The 15,144-nt window shown below is 30.9% G+C and overlaps 2 protein-coding genes across 2 annotated transcripts; both read right to left on the bottom strand.

The window, feature by feature from the left end:
* Positions 1-4,066: 4,066 nt before the first annotated feature.
* On the bottom strand, positions 4,067-5,305 carry LOC105641007 (uncharacterized). Its single transcript, XM_012225449.4, has one exon. It carries the CDS (start codon positions 5,069-5,071, stop codon positions 4,238-4,240), a length of 834 nt encoding a protein of 277 aa, XP_012080839.1. The 5' UTR covers positions 5,072-5,305; the 3' UTR covers positions 4,067-4,237.
* Positions 5,306-11,582: 6,277 nt separating this feature from the next.
* On the bottom strand, positions 11,583-14,614 carry LOC105641008 (uncharacterized). The gene is made up of 4 exons (XM_089723625.1): positions 14,369-14,614; positions 13,141-13,334; positions 12,123-13,049; positions 11,583-12,032 (listed from the first exon to the last, which is right to left on the bottom strand). The coding sequence occupies exons 2-4, from the start codon at positions 13,299-13,301 to the stop codon at positions 11,930-11,932; spliced, it is 1,191 nt and encodes a 396-aa protein (XP_089579751.1). The 5' UTR covers positions 13,302-13,334; positions 14,369-14,614; the 3' UTR covers positions 11,583-11,929.
* Between the last annotated feature and the right edge of the window lie 530 nt (positions 14,615-15,144).

Genomic DNA, 15,144 nt, shown 5'->3' with positions numbered 1-15,144 from the left:
GACCACACTTGATTGACAAACATATATATCATTATTTAGAGCAAATAAAAATAATATCATGTTTCTCCTTAAAAAAAAAAAAGAGTAGTATCATGTTTCGAATTAATATTAATAATAATAATAAAAGTTTTCAACAAATTCAAATGACTAATTATTAAGTACACATCAAATTATCAGTAGAATTTGAAATCATAATAGAAAAAGGATAACTTTTGAAATCAGAATAGAAAAGAGATAACTTTTGTGCCTTCACTTGCAATCTTCTATTGTATTAAGTACATCCTGAAAAATTGATGACCAGAATATCAAATCAAATAAATTAAATTTTAAAATATTAGTATTCAAATAGACTTATAGTAAAACAAAAAAAAAAAAAAAAAAAAAAAAAACAAAATAGTGAAGTAGGAGATTAAAAAAAATTGTGAAGGGTTTTATACTCTTCAATTCAAGCCTAAAGAACTAACTCTTACTACAAAAATTATGGAGGGTTTTGCCAATCAGGTGGTAGTTTGGTTGATCTTCTCACTTATTTTATGTAGGAGTGAGAGGTTTGAGTATAGGTCCTTTTAACAACAGTTGTTTTCATTAATCTAGTGAGTTAAGGGGAGGACTATCTTTAGCTTTATAAGCCGCATAGCACACAATGTTATATCGGCCAAAAGACCTCCAATGAAAAAAAATTATGGAGGGTTTATGTATGAGGAAAGTACAACCTTCTTAAGGCATGGGGCTTTGACAAAAATAATACTCTCCATAAAACTATTTCTCAATCTAATATCATTTCAAAACTATTTACCAATTTAACAATTGTCCTGACATGGAGAGAGAGAGCGTTGCACTAAAACCACTAATTGAGTTTGTAGTTTCAGTGCAATTAAAAAAGTAATTCGTATTGATAAGCAGTTAGCAAAAAGTAGTTGTATGAATAAACAATAATTTTTATTTTATATTGAGACTACCAATCTAATTGAGTTTCAATACACAATGAAAATTTTAAGTTGTCAATTTGCTTTTTCACTAAAACACATATTTCGTTTGGTGGTTTTAGTACAACTATGGAATGTGACCACTAGTTAGTAAAAAGTACATAGAGAAATAGTATTTCGTTAATAGTCGATCAGATTAATTAGTGGTTTTAATAAAAAATATTTATTTACTCAAAATATTTTTTCACCAAAACATACATATAATCTGGTAGTTTTAGTGCAATACATTTGATATGTGCAACGCACTAGACATTAGATTTCATTTCGAGGTGTAGCAGTTGGAGCGGTGGTAATTATTCGATATCTTTTTATCTTATCTTATAATTTCTTAATCTAATTGAATAATAAATTTTGCTTTTATTTTCATAATATTTTTTTTTAATACAGGCAAATTGGCTCCAACATATATATCACAATTCAACATCACCAACATGTAGACATCCATCGGTCCGTCGAAGATTATTTAGCTTATTTGGTGCAATGAATGAAGAAATTCGTATTGAAACTCATCCTAAGCTTTAACCCGTCCCTCGATCTATAGAGTTTCCTCGTGTTCAAACACCAAAAGAACTACAGAGGAACTATAGCGGTGAAGAAGACATGAAATGGAATCCAGACATATTCTAGTTAAGCCCTGCCAGTAGATGATATACCTCAAGTCCCTCCCCCTATGACATATAACTATTATGAAGGTTATCGTGCTAATATGCCCAGCACATCATCTTCTGCACCACAACTTGAGTAGAGTGTACCATCTGCAGCATTTGAAATGCCATTGGACATTCATTACACTCCGATGATGGCAACCCAGGAAACCCATACTTCTTTCTCCGAAATAGGAGAGGCAATGCTATTTTAATATACAGTACCTGTTTTCAATACTTCTGCGGTGCCTTTCGGCACACGTGATGGATCTACATCTCATGCTAGACACTAATTTAATGATTCTTTTGAGATGATGATAGTACCTGAGCAATAGAGTCATCTGACATTTTCTTTCTCCAAAATAGGCGAGGTAACGCTATTTTAATATACAGTACCTGTTTTCAATACTTCTGCGGTGTCTTTCAACACACGTGATGGATCTACATCTCATGCCAAACACTAATTTAATGATTTTTTTTGAAATGATGATAGTACCTGAGCAACAGACTCATCTGACATTTTCTCCACGTCGGCTTTTCTCTCTTACCTATTTTTTTCTTTCTTTTTTACTCCTCTCTCTCTCCTTCCTCTTTGCATCCCTCTGTCCATCACAAATTCACAGTTCACTCACCAGATCTGCATATTCATAATGAACCAATACTCTGGTATTGCACGTTATAATATTATAATATATTAAAGAAAGATATAATTCTTTTTAATATTATTATAATGCTATTAGAATATTAGTTCCAATAATAATATTATTTATGATCTAATGGCTATAATTAAAAAGTTTATAATTATACTACTATTAGAATGCTAGTGATAACTAGACTATAATAGTATATTTATAATATTATTTATGTTTAATCCTAGTATTAGTTATTATAATTATAAAATAGTTAACTATTATATAGTTTTGCTGTATATTTAATTAATATAGATTAATTAAATTAATTTTAATGTATGCATTATAATACAACTGAATACATCATTTAACCTCGGAACTTTGATAAAAAAAAAATCTTGTGGTACCTGAACTATAAAATCGACATTTTGACATCCTAAACTTCATTTTTTTGTAAAATAATTTTTTACTTTTATATGTAAAATATTGATTTGATATATGGTTAATTCAATTTTTGAAACAATAATTTTATATTTTATAAGTGTTTAATTAATCTAATTTTATCAGTTTAGGTGTTTAATGAGTCAAATAAACTATTTAATAAATACAATTTTATAAATTGAAGTGTAAGTCAAAACAAAAGTTGAGGGTGCAATAAGAGTTTTTTTATTTATTTTAAAGACATGAGTGAATTTATGTATTTAACCATTATAACGCTAATGGGTACACACATATTTAAAAATCTAAAATTTAAGTCATCTATATATTTTATATACATGAATATTTTCATTTTGCATTAGTCCTTTATATAATGAATAATTAACTAAATAAAACTCAACTAAACAACTATATATAACGGCTACATAATCATTAAATTTTAGTAATAAATATTTATAAATATCATTTTATCACTATTCAAAAATATTTAAATGTGTCTTTTGAGTTGTTAGATATGAGTCCTCTTTTCTTTCTTTTTATTTTATTTTATTTTTATTTTAATTTTCTTTGTTGTTATCTGCTGGTTTAGTGCTAATTTGGTTCCTATTTTTTCTGAGTTAGTTGAAGTTTTTTGTTATATATAAGTGTTACTCAGTTGAATAAAAATCATCACACTGCCAACTAATTATTTCTGCCCACCATATGTTCGATAGATTGCCTCTGCTATATTTTTTAATCTTCATTCACTACTCTCCATCAAATTCTGCCCGTAGACACCATCCTCCTTTCTCCTCGACGCCAGTTGCAGAGCCTTGTTTGAGATTGTTATTCTTTACGATATAATTATATGGTCCTAATAAGAATGGAAATAGAAAAGCTATGGACCTACAGACCACCAAGAGAGAAAGGAAAGCCCACCACCTCTTGCAATGAAATTTCCTGCCGTATATTGTTGCGAGTGAACACAGAGTTAAGGAAATAATAACTATTGCAAGTGACCACAACCATATACGGCAAGGAATTTCATTGCATTATAGGTACTTGATTTCCATTTCTCTCTTGTCTATAAATTCATGGTTTAATTAACTATTTACATCCTTATTAGTACCAAATAATTTTATTGTCATCAATATTTTCTGATAGCTGGTGAAGTTATTAATTTTCTTTTTTTTTTTTTTTTTTTTTTTTTGAGTGTTGGGGAAAGAGGAAGTTGAATCTGAAGTCGTATTTATACTTATCACTAGACTAAATCTTAGTGTGCAAAATTATAAATTTAATGATGAAAAGGTATAACGGTTTAAACCATTTTGATTAGATTGATCTTAGCTAAATTTATGTTTAAAATTAAAAGAAGGAAAGAAAGAAAGCCTTTGCCCTTGAAAAGATCCACCACCTCTGTTTACATCATCTTGATTTTCACAGGAACAAACACTATTATTACAATGTGAAGGTAATAGATTGCAAGAAAATTGTTCACACACTACAACTGTTAGACATTATATAACATATATATTATCGAGTCAGATGATGTTTGGCATGACTAACGAAATCGCCTGGTCGGCCAACCACCTTCTTCATTTGGTTTCTCTACTGCAATTGGTTTCATCACACAGTATCCATTGCTGGTTCTTGAACAAGAACCCATCACCCTTCCTCTATTGTTCATCACCTGACGATGATGACCACTCGCAAGTCTTCTCTCCATCTCGTGCCTTTCCACCCTTCTCCTTAGATTTTGCCTCTTTAAAATTGAATTTAACGTTTCCTTATTATTATTTCTTTCTCTATTAACTGGTACTGGCATCGCCTCAAGACCCATCAACTTGGCTATCACTCCTGGCTTGCACCAAACCACACTTTCTCCGGCCAAAGTAGAGCATGACTTGTTATGCGAAGAAAGGCTTTTTTCATTTCTCAGTAATCCTCGCTCGCAGCAAATGGATTTTCTTCCAGCAATAACCTGCTGGTGGTGATCTAAATTCCGAAATGAAGATCGATACATGGCATCCTTCCCGTCGAGAGAAAAGCGGGGATACTGATTCAGTGCGTTTCTTGCAGATCGTAAGATATCAGAATTGTTAACACAAGACATTCTCCGACTTCTCATCTCATGATTAAGCTTAGCTGTTCTTGCAATTTCCTCTTCCACCTCTAACTGCAGTATCATCTCCTCTAGTGTTGGTGGGGTTGCGTTACTATTGAAACAGGGAGTAGAGTTAATAAAGCAAGCACGATCACCTCCATCATCGACATGATTAGGTTTGTGTTGATTGAGAGTAGATGTGGAGCCATCGCCATTGCAAAAATTTCTGATCCCTTTTCTCATCTTGGCTCCGACAGAGTTCTTGATGAGAAAAAAGGACAGATCTTTCATTTCATATAATGTTAGTTGTAAGATCTATAACACGTAGTAGAGAGATTTTATTATCATGGGGAAGGAAAGGGTTCCTACAACTACAAGTACTTTCTTTTCTTATTATTATTAGGTGGGGCTTTAAAGACTAGTTAAGAATAACTTGTGATGATGATATATTGTTGAACATCAAAGTTGGAACGTGAAACTAGTGAAAGGGAGCTATAGCTAGCGGTGAAGCTTTAATTTCATATCGGAAAAAAGAAGAAGAAGGAGAAGAAGATAGATTGAACAGTCTAATAAATAGCATTCACAAGGTTCTTTACGTTTCCATACAACATTTATATGTGTTCTCGTGGGTTTAATTAATGATATCATTTTCACGTCTATTGGATGATATATTTTCTCTCAATATATTAATTTGGAATCTATCCATTAATTTAATTAAAAAATAATGTTATTTACACGAAACAAGTTTAAAGAAAATAAAAAAGAAAAAAATTTTCACTCTATTATTTATGTTGTGTAGTATTATTTTCTTTTCTTTTTTTTATATTCCTTTGTAGTCATGATTTTATTTTTGTGATATGTGTAATTTTTAATGTCATATTACTGTTTCGATTACCGAATTTCGATAAGTGACCTCCTGTTGAAATAAAAATTAAAGTTGATTGACTAAAGAATGAAAAATTGAAATTTTGCGACCTAAATAAAATTAAGTATACAATTAGGTGACCATTGGTATAATTTACCCTGAAGTGTTTAATAGACACAATTTTATAAGTTGAAGTGTTTAATAGATTAAGATACCACAAAGTTATTTTTGATAAATTATAGACACGAATATAGTATTTTTGATGTATAACATGGGCCCCATACACTAGGTCTAGGTCTAAATAAGTTTTTTTTTTTTTTTTTTTAATCATTATAGGTTAACATTTGAATGAAGCCACGGATGAAATGTTAAAATATTCAAGACAAATAAATTAGTACTGCATCTCTTATCTGATTCTAATTTAATTACTTAACTCTCAATTTTAATGGTTATTTAATTAAAAATAATTAATAGATTATGCATAATTATCACATTAATAAAAATGTCAAAATAAATATGTGACATCCTACCGAGTTGAGTCTTAACATAGAGTTGAGTAGTCGAGTTGAACCAAACCCGGTTGGGGTAGAATGGGTTATTAAGTGGAGTTACTTGAGTGAGAGAAAAAGATCAAGCATGTGGGTGAGGACTTATTTGCATTAAAAGATCAAGCTTGGGTATTAAGTTGTAGCCTGTTTACAATTGAGGTACCATTTAGGAAGTTTTACATAAAATCCCTTGATTTTTGATGGCCTACCCGTAATACTCATTTTCACTTTCCCATTTGTCATCTTTATCTTCATCTTCTTCATTTTCTTCCTTTCCTCTTCCACCTTATTTTCAATTTTAATGGTAGTTAAGCCTTAACTTCAATTTTTCTTCTATCCAAGTAAGTAAACCTTCTTGAAGTTCATAATTGAATCATTTGGTGTTATTATTTTAGAATTCATAAGAATTCTTATGTATAGGTGAAGGGAGTTCTAAGAGTGTAGAAAAAAGAAGCTAAAGAGGAGCTCAAGCTTTTGGAGTAAAGGTTTGATATCTCTTGTTATTTTTCATTTTCTTTGTATGAGATTTGTGTGGTGTGTTGCTATTGAGACAATCTTGCTTTATGTTGAGTGGGAGGACTGGTAATGGTGAGAAAACAGGGGAAAACAGGGGAAGTATTGAATAAATGAAGTAAATAGGGAGTTATGTTGAAACAGGTTTTGCTGGAAATTTTACCCGTAACTTCATCTTGATTTTGACCCCATTTAATGATGGAATTAGGAAGTGTCATAGAAGAGTTATTTGTTCCTCTATGTGTTAGCTTTACATGGGTTTTTGAATCATCCAAATTGGAGTTGTATATTGAGAGATATGACCAAAAGAGTACAGATAGTGCAGGCTGGAAGCGCGCGCGCGAATTGCATGACGAGTTCTGCCTTCTCGCGCTCGCGAATTTGAACTACGCGCTCGCGACTTTCACCTGACACTCTCTGGCTCTCATTTGGCACATCTCGCGCTCGCGACTTTCAAGTACGCGCTTGCGACTTGTGCTCGCAAACTCTCTGACTCTCATTTGGCACATCTCGCGCTCGCGACTTTGAAGTGCGCGCTCGCGTACTTGGCCCTTGGCCTGTAAGCGATCGCGACCTTCATCGCGCGCTCACGAAATTGGCCTGGGAACTCACTGTCTCTCATTTGGCACTTCTCGCGCTCGCGACTTTCAAGTACGCGCTCGCGACTTGTGCCCGATAATTCACTGTCTCTCATCTGGTGCTTTACGCGCTCGCGACCTTGCAAGGCGCGCTCGCGACTTGTGTTTTCATGCATTTTTGGACTTCTTTTTCAATGCAATTGTATTCCTTTGCTTCCCTTATATGCCTCCAATCATTTTAACATCAAATACAACATTAGAACATGTATCAAAACAACATGCAAGCATGCAAATGATGTGAAATCAAATAAACATTATGAATTATGAAGTTATGAACTATGACTATGATGTTGTGTGATATTATTGACATATCAACATTATGCTCCATTGAGGTTAGGTAGAAACCATGTAGATAAGGCTATGTCGCGACATAGGATAGCAGATCTGCACCTCATACAGTTTGATACTCCGGCTACAGGCCGTTGAGTGGATATGATTATATATGGGCCATAGCAGCCAAGCATACAGTATTCATCCAGTTTCATACAGTTTTTCTTATCACTTCGGTTTCACTATAACCTTATGGAGCCATACAGATATCTTGACATAACATTTCATGAATTATACAGTATATTATAAACAGTACAAAAGATAATCAGGTATCATGAAAGTATCATGATGTGTGTGCTTATATGTGCCATATGTGTTTACATGGTTCTTTCTATACATGTATGTGTTTAATTGTTTCTTTATCTGTTGAGATATCCACTGAGCTTTATTTGCTCAGCGAGTTACCTGTTTAACTCGCAGGTTTTGAGATTGGACCGTAGAGAGTCAGCTTACAACTGCTGCAGTTCATCTGTAGAAGACTCAGTCTTCAGGGTAGTTACTCATTTTAATATGTATCTTTGTCTACCCTTTTTATGGCATGTACAGGGCACTCAGTTGGGCCCATTTCATCTTGTAAACTAGTATCATGTTTTGTAAATATAAATTACATTATTTTTGTATACAACATCAGCATGCTATTATATTCAATATACATTATGACTTCAGCATGTCAGACCATACAGTCAACCAGTTTGTAGCATCTCGGTCCGGTTCATTCGGGTTTACGGGTGGACCGGGAAGGGGTGTTACAAAATAAGTATCAAAATATTATTATTATAATGTCAAAAAAAAATTATTATTATAAAAACTTCAATTAATATATTTGGAAAATAAATATTTTTTCATTTTGATATAAATGGATAATTTATTTATTTTTTAATTTGAATTGACAGAAATAAATTTATATGGATGGAAATCAATATTTCTATTCACTGAACATAAGATTTTAAATGATTGGTATTAGAATTGGGTTCAATACTTCAATTAAAAAGTGATGAGTGATAAGGGAGAAACCAATTGAGCAATTGTACCTGAAAAATTTATATATATAAATGTGAGAATATGGGAAATAATGAGAGTTTCGATACTGGCCTTAATGAATTTAAAATATACTAAACTAATCTTAGTTATAGCCAATTAAAAAATTACATTTTATTAGTTGATTTGATATATTTATAAAATTTATTTTTTAAATAGATATATGTAGATAATTAAGCATTTGAAAATTTTAAGTTTTAAATTTTTTAAATTTATTTTCAATAAACATATATGATAAGGAGACAATTGAAAATTTTTATATTTTATTTTGTAAATATTTGATTCCATTTTAATTATAACTAGGTGAAGGCCCGCGTATTGCGTGGGTTGCTTTATTATTATTTTTTTAAAAGATTATTTATTATTGTATATAGATTTATAATTTATAAATTGTATTTGCTAATAAATTAATAAAAACAAAAGATCTCTTAATTAAAAAATAAACTTCAAAAGTTTAAATTAAGTGTAAACCAATAAATATGGTCATACATATAAAAATGAAAAACTAATTTAAGAGTCTTGTTTAATAGTTTCTTATATATATATATATATATATATATATATATATATATATATAATGACCATATTTTTCATTCAATGATCACTTCGTTCAACGGTTTGAGAAATTCAGTCACTTTCGTAAGGTCAAGTTTATACATCAATAAATTTAAATCGTTTAACATCACCACAATCAAAGGAAATAATATTGTAAACGCGAAAGTTTATATTAGTATCAATATAGCATATACAAAATATTTCTTTTCTGCTTGAAGCTATACTAAAAAATAGAAAGAATTCACACTAACATAAAATTAATAAAGGCAAATTGATGCTTAAAATAACGGTACATATTAAGATTTTAAAAAGATAAGAATCGCATCTTCAAAATCAAGTAGAACAATTTTAAGCATATAACTATAATCATGCACAATTTTGATTGGATATTATTGCTGGGTAGGAACGATGACGAAAGCAAAAAGCTCTTCTTGGAAATGCATGATTCCAAGAGATATTGAATCCAATGAGGAGTGTGATGATTGATGCTTACCCGCGAGAAGATAATTGGATTATAAATGTAAGTAAAAATGTGTGAAAATATACTAACTGATGCCCTATACGAAAGAAAGAAAAAAAAATTCAACATACAACAAACTAACAAAAAAAAGAAAGCAAAGTAGTAACCATATAGGTATACAATTAGAAACAAAATAACTATATATTTTATGCAAAAACGATCATCTTGTACATGTAAGCCAATAACTATGATTATATATAGAAACAGATACCAAATTATCTTTTAAAAAAATTAAAATTTTCAAAAGCTAAATTATCTTTAAAAAATTTTACATTTTGAGAAAATGAAAACCAAGTACCAATTAAAATAGAATAATTTTAAATTAGATTAGATTTCAAAATATATTGCTATTATGTAAATATTAATTTTTTAAAATTAAAAAAAAATATAATCATTTAATCAAAATATAGAAAAATAAAGAAAAAAATCCAAAAATTCCAATTAAAAATTTTCAAAAGCCAAATTATTTTTTAAAAATTTTAAATTTTAGAAAATGAAAATCAAATACCAAATAAAATAAAATATTTTAATTATAATATAAAATATTTATTTCGGAGAGAAATAAAAAAGTATATTTTTTATTAATATTATTTTTCTTTATATTTATATGATTTGATAGGATATATTTTTTTAAGAAATAAAATTTTCAAATACAATATACAAAATATTTTATTTAGGAGAGAGATAAAATAGAAAAAAATGTATTTTTTTTTATTTATGTTTGTATGATTTAATTGGGCATAATTTAAAAAAATAAATTTTCAGAAAGAATATGCATAATTAAACCTTTCAAAATTTTTAAATTTTTACTTTTTCAAAATTATTTTAAAATTTATTTTTAATAAATATACATGATAAGAAGACATTTAAAAATTTTTATATTTTACTTTTAAATATTTGATTCTATTTTAATTATAATTTAAAATTTTTATTTAAGAGAGAAATAAAAAAAGAAAAAAGTATGTTCTTTTTATTAACATTCTTTTTTCTTTATATTTAATGATTTGATTGGATATATTTTTAAAAAAATAAATTTTCAAATAGAATACACATAATTAAACCTTTCAAATTTTTAAATTTATATATTTATATTGAAACTTTTTTATTAGGTGAGTTCTGAAAAATATTTTATTCTTGATAATAATTTTTTATTTTCTTTTTGATTATTAAATAATTTGTATCTATTATTATTTTAATTTAGTAAGATATTTATATCTCTCTTGCAATAAATAGATAGTCTTTTGATGATTAAGCATTTTTAATTTCTCTCATATCCTAAATCTGTTTGACTTAGAATTGAGTCACTTTTTGTAGTTTCTAGATTTTTTTTGTATGTGTATATATTTTTTTCCCAGGGAAAACCCTTCTTACAATAACAGTAGATAGCACACTATCCCAAAGAACAGCACATGCATTTTATGGCAGAAGGTGGACTCAAACCTGAGACCTAAGAAGACAAACTTCTAAAGAGGAATATTCCAATTTGTTAACTGAAATGACAGGTGAAACTTTATACAGCCATGGAAAAGGGAAGTGACAATCTCAACCTTAATCTTTCATTAGACACACAGTTTCAAGTTTTTTCGGTGGCTGGAGACACAATTTAAAGAAAGGAAAAAAAGAATCTCCCAGGTGAAAACCTATTACCATTAAATAGCATTTGGCAGTACGGGTTTTCTTCCATCTTTAAGTTCTTCCACATCAACGCATTGATTTAACATTTACTAAAAGATGTAACCATTAATTTAGATTTTCAACCGTGCTTTAAATTGCACTATTGCTTCGGCTGTACTAATTGAAAAAAATAATCCCATTCAATCTTAACAGGAAAGAAACAACTCGTTACAGCAAAAAGGAAAAATTAGTCAGAACTAATGGGTCCAGGAAGCTCTTCTACTGTCTCCTTCGATGAAACTAACTAGCTTAGCGAGAGACTTGAGTAACTGTTGCAGCTTCAATTGACACTGAAGCAACACTAATCACATAACAAATGTGCTCACACTCTCGCTTTAGTTTCCTAGATTGTATGACCGACCAGATCTCATATATAACAAAAAAGTATGCACAACCTAAACCACTTGAAACAATTCACTTATTAGGTTGCAAAGTGCCTTAAAAAACCAGCAAGGGCACCATTTGGCACTATCTGGCACTAAAAATAGGTTCAGCATCAGGGCTCGGTTGCGATCTTCTTGTGTATTTGAGCAACAAAGCTTCAGAAGAAAGACCAGGTACCTTTAGATCCCTGAAGAATAATTCCACAAACAACAATTAACACCATAGAAAGATCATGTCAAGAATAAAGGGAAAACATAAAAATCAAACAGAACAAAACCTGATGTATGGGTATAAATCTTTCCACTCCCATTTTGCCCGCTCCCTAAAGAGCATGAGGAAGCGCTCAGCTGGAGTTGACGGCAAAGAAGAAACACTGAATGCTCGAACCCACATGTCGACACCAAGTTTCTCTGTCAAAACCTCACCTTCCAACATATCAAAACTTGCCTGCATACCATCTGGAATCTCTTTCAGCCATTCTCCCATAAAATTTTCCATCTTCTTTTTCCCCGCTTTCAAAATCTCTCTTGCAAAATGCACACATACTCGCCTTTCATCCAACTTCCACATGTTACTTGTGCCCACAACGCCATCGATCTTGCTACCATAAACATCCAAACAATGGCGGGCAAGCTTGGCCGGAAATCCATCAGATGCTAGCACACTCACAACTTCACCTTCATTAAGTGCATCAAATGACCAGTCATTCAATACCAAATTGTGCAAAAGCATCCTTAGAATGATGTCCATGTACTTCTCATCGACAACTCTCCAATACCCATCAATCTCTACAGCTGAAAGAGCTAACAAACTAGTTCTCAGTTCATCATTGCTCGCCTGAACTCTGTCGACAAGATCATCCCATCTATACAATCCAGTTGTATTTTTTTCCACATCCAAATCCTGCGTTTCTAGGACCTCCTCAGACCTGAGGGGATTCTGTAAGAGAAGCAACTTGAGCTTATCAAGCTTTGGAGAAACTTCAACGAGTTCCATGTTACCAGGTGCAACCTTAATGACAGGTGCAAGAAGTTGCTGGTCATGAAATTTGCCATTGCAATCTAGTGAACTTTCTGACAGTGCAAATTGATCTGATGGGGGTATAAGGAAAGAAGAATTAGAAGTTCCAACAAACTTTATGGCGTAGGTTTTCGACTGAGTGCAAAGAACAGCGTCTTCATCCGGTTGACCTCTTAAAGTAACCCTACAAGATAAAAGCCTTAAATTGAATGACTAGAGGCCAAAGACAAGTGATATTAAATGAATTCCTAAAATGACATCAGATTTTAGATTACCTTTGTTGAAGTACCTCGGGAAGGAGTTTCTCGTCAAGCTCAAGGAGCATCAGATCATCATGAGTACCAAAGAGAGGGTGATAAGCAATAGCAATTGAAGAGTTGGGTTGAAGATTTAACACTGCTTCTGCTCCACTGCAGCCTGGCTCTGCTTGTTCCATAATTTGCACTTACCAACTTATATGTGAAGCTTACTAAAGAAAAAGAAGAGAACTCGTACATCATTGAATTAGAACTGGTAGTACAATACATTGCTTCAAGTAAGGTTACAAGACAGGGTAGAGAATTACTAAATATTGCTGTTGTTTAGTAACTCAACAAGTGAACATTAGAAGATAGAGAGAGAGAGGAGAGAGAGAGAGAGAGAGAGAAATAACTAGTAAAGAGAACCTGCTTTAAATATCCATCACAGAGATTAGAAAAAGCAAAATTATTTCATGTTTACTCATAGCAAACACTGTCTAAAACATCTCTTGCTAGCACTCAAGGATGAATAAATTTTACAGGAATAAGTTAATCGATAATCCATTGGCCAAATGATAAGTTTTTTTAAGTTGATGGTTTAGACAGAGATTCGAAATTAGAAATGGTTAATGTAAATAAATAATGCGGGGTTATATATAACAAGGCAAAAATATATGGTTTAGACGGAGATTAGAAATTTGCCAAAAAAAACTCAGCCATTCTTTGTGGAGACAGTAAAATTTTATTTAATACAATTGTATAAAGCTTTTATTTGGGCTGGAGGAACTCGAAGCTAGGATAAAAGAAGAGGTTACAAATCAAATAGAGATAAAAAAAAAAAGGATATTGAGAAAGAAGAAATTCAAGAAATAATAAGTGATATTGCAGAAAACAAAAATATGCTTCCAACCACAGCTTTCTTGCAAGCTTAAATTATCAACAGTTGCAGGATCAAACGCAGATGCTCAATTAGAGGAGGCAGTGATTAAAAATTCAGCTAAAAAAACAAACAGACACAAGAGAAACAAACAACTATCAATAGATCCAATACAACACAAATTCTGCGTTGGACAAAACACAAATACAAACTTACAAAATAACCTGTCATACACACCAAATTAAAATATAGTCAAAGCACCTGTAATAACAGGGAAAAAAGCCAGAACAGTCGCTAAAAATCAAAATCCAACATCAATACAACTAGAGAAACCAAATTAAGGAAATGGGTTTTCCGTCAAAAGAAAAAGAAATAGGTTATAGCTACCTGACCACTATAGCTCAATTAGGCCACTGGAGAAGCCATTAACGAGGCAGTAGAGAGGAAAAGGTGAATCGATGGTGATGGAAGTTCTTAGGGTTAGAAAGATGGAAGAGATTAGTTATTTAACATATTCAGATGAGAGCAAAGGGGGGAACAGTGGCAGAAAGAAGAGAGTAGAGGCGAGCGGCGACACAGGTGAAAATATAAATTTGGTTTTTGGGTCTCACAAATATCGGGTTTGAGCAAATCTTTTAAAACTCAGCATTAGTCAGTAAACCAGGCGGACTCCCGCGCGCGCGTAGCTGTCTGTGTTTTTTTGATTTTGATGAGCAGATACATAATTTCTAGCTAACCTTTTTTACTTTATCCTACGAGGTTCTTAATTTTTACTTTCATCCACCAACAACTTTAACTTAGTAAAATTACATGTATCAAACATTTAAAATTATAAAATTATTTTATTAAACACTTTAATTTATAAAATTAAATCAATTAAATTAAATATTGTAAAAATTATTATTCTAAAAATTATGCTAATTACAAATCAAATTAATAAATTACATATAAAAACTAAAATTTCCAAAAATAAATATCGTTAGCAAGGAAAGGTGCAAGGTTATTGAAAATTTATAAATTCACAAGCATAATAAATTATTTACAAATTATAGGGTGTCATAAAATTAAAATAATAAATTTTAGAAGTGAATTTAAGTATTCGACCATTTTTAATTGACACATAGCTTATATTTTATTTATTTATTTAAGTTTATGATTGATTT

Source organism: Jatropha curcas, chromosome 7 (assembly GCF_041381405.1).
Source record: "Jatropha curcas cultivar XTBG-Jc1 chromosome 7, XTBG_Jcur_1.0, whole genome shotgun sequence".
Taxonomy (NCBI): domain Eukaryota; kingdom Viridiplantae; phylum Streptophyta; class Magnoliopsida; order Malpighiales; family Euphorbiaceae; genus Jatropha; species Jatropha curcas.
This window is presented reverse-complemented; position numbering and strand designations above follow the sequence as displayed.

Bases quoted from the DNA above. Each gene is read 5' to 3' on its own strand.
- LOC105641008 (XM_089723625.1), bottom strand. From the start codon at position 13,301: ATGGAACAAGCAGAGCCAGGCTGCAGTGGAGCAGAAGCAGTGTTAAAT. The intron at 13,050-13,140 runs GTAATCTAAAAT...TTTATCTTGTAG, and splicing joins CCCGAGGTACTTCAACAAAG to GGTTACTTTAAGAGGTCAAC. The intron at 12,033-12,122 runs GTTTTGTTCTGT...ATTATTCTTCAG, and splicing joins GATTTATACCCATACATCAG to GGATCTAAAGGTACCTGGTC.
- LOC105641007 (XM_012225449.4), bottom strand. From the start codon at position 5,071: ATGAAAGATCTGTCCTTTTTTCTCATCAAGAACTCTGTCGGAGCCAAG.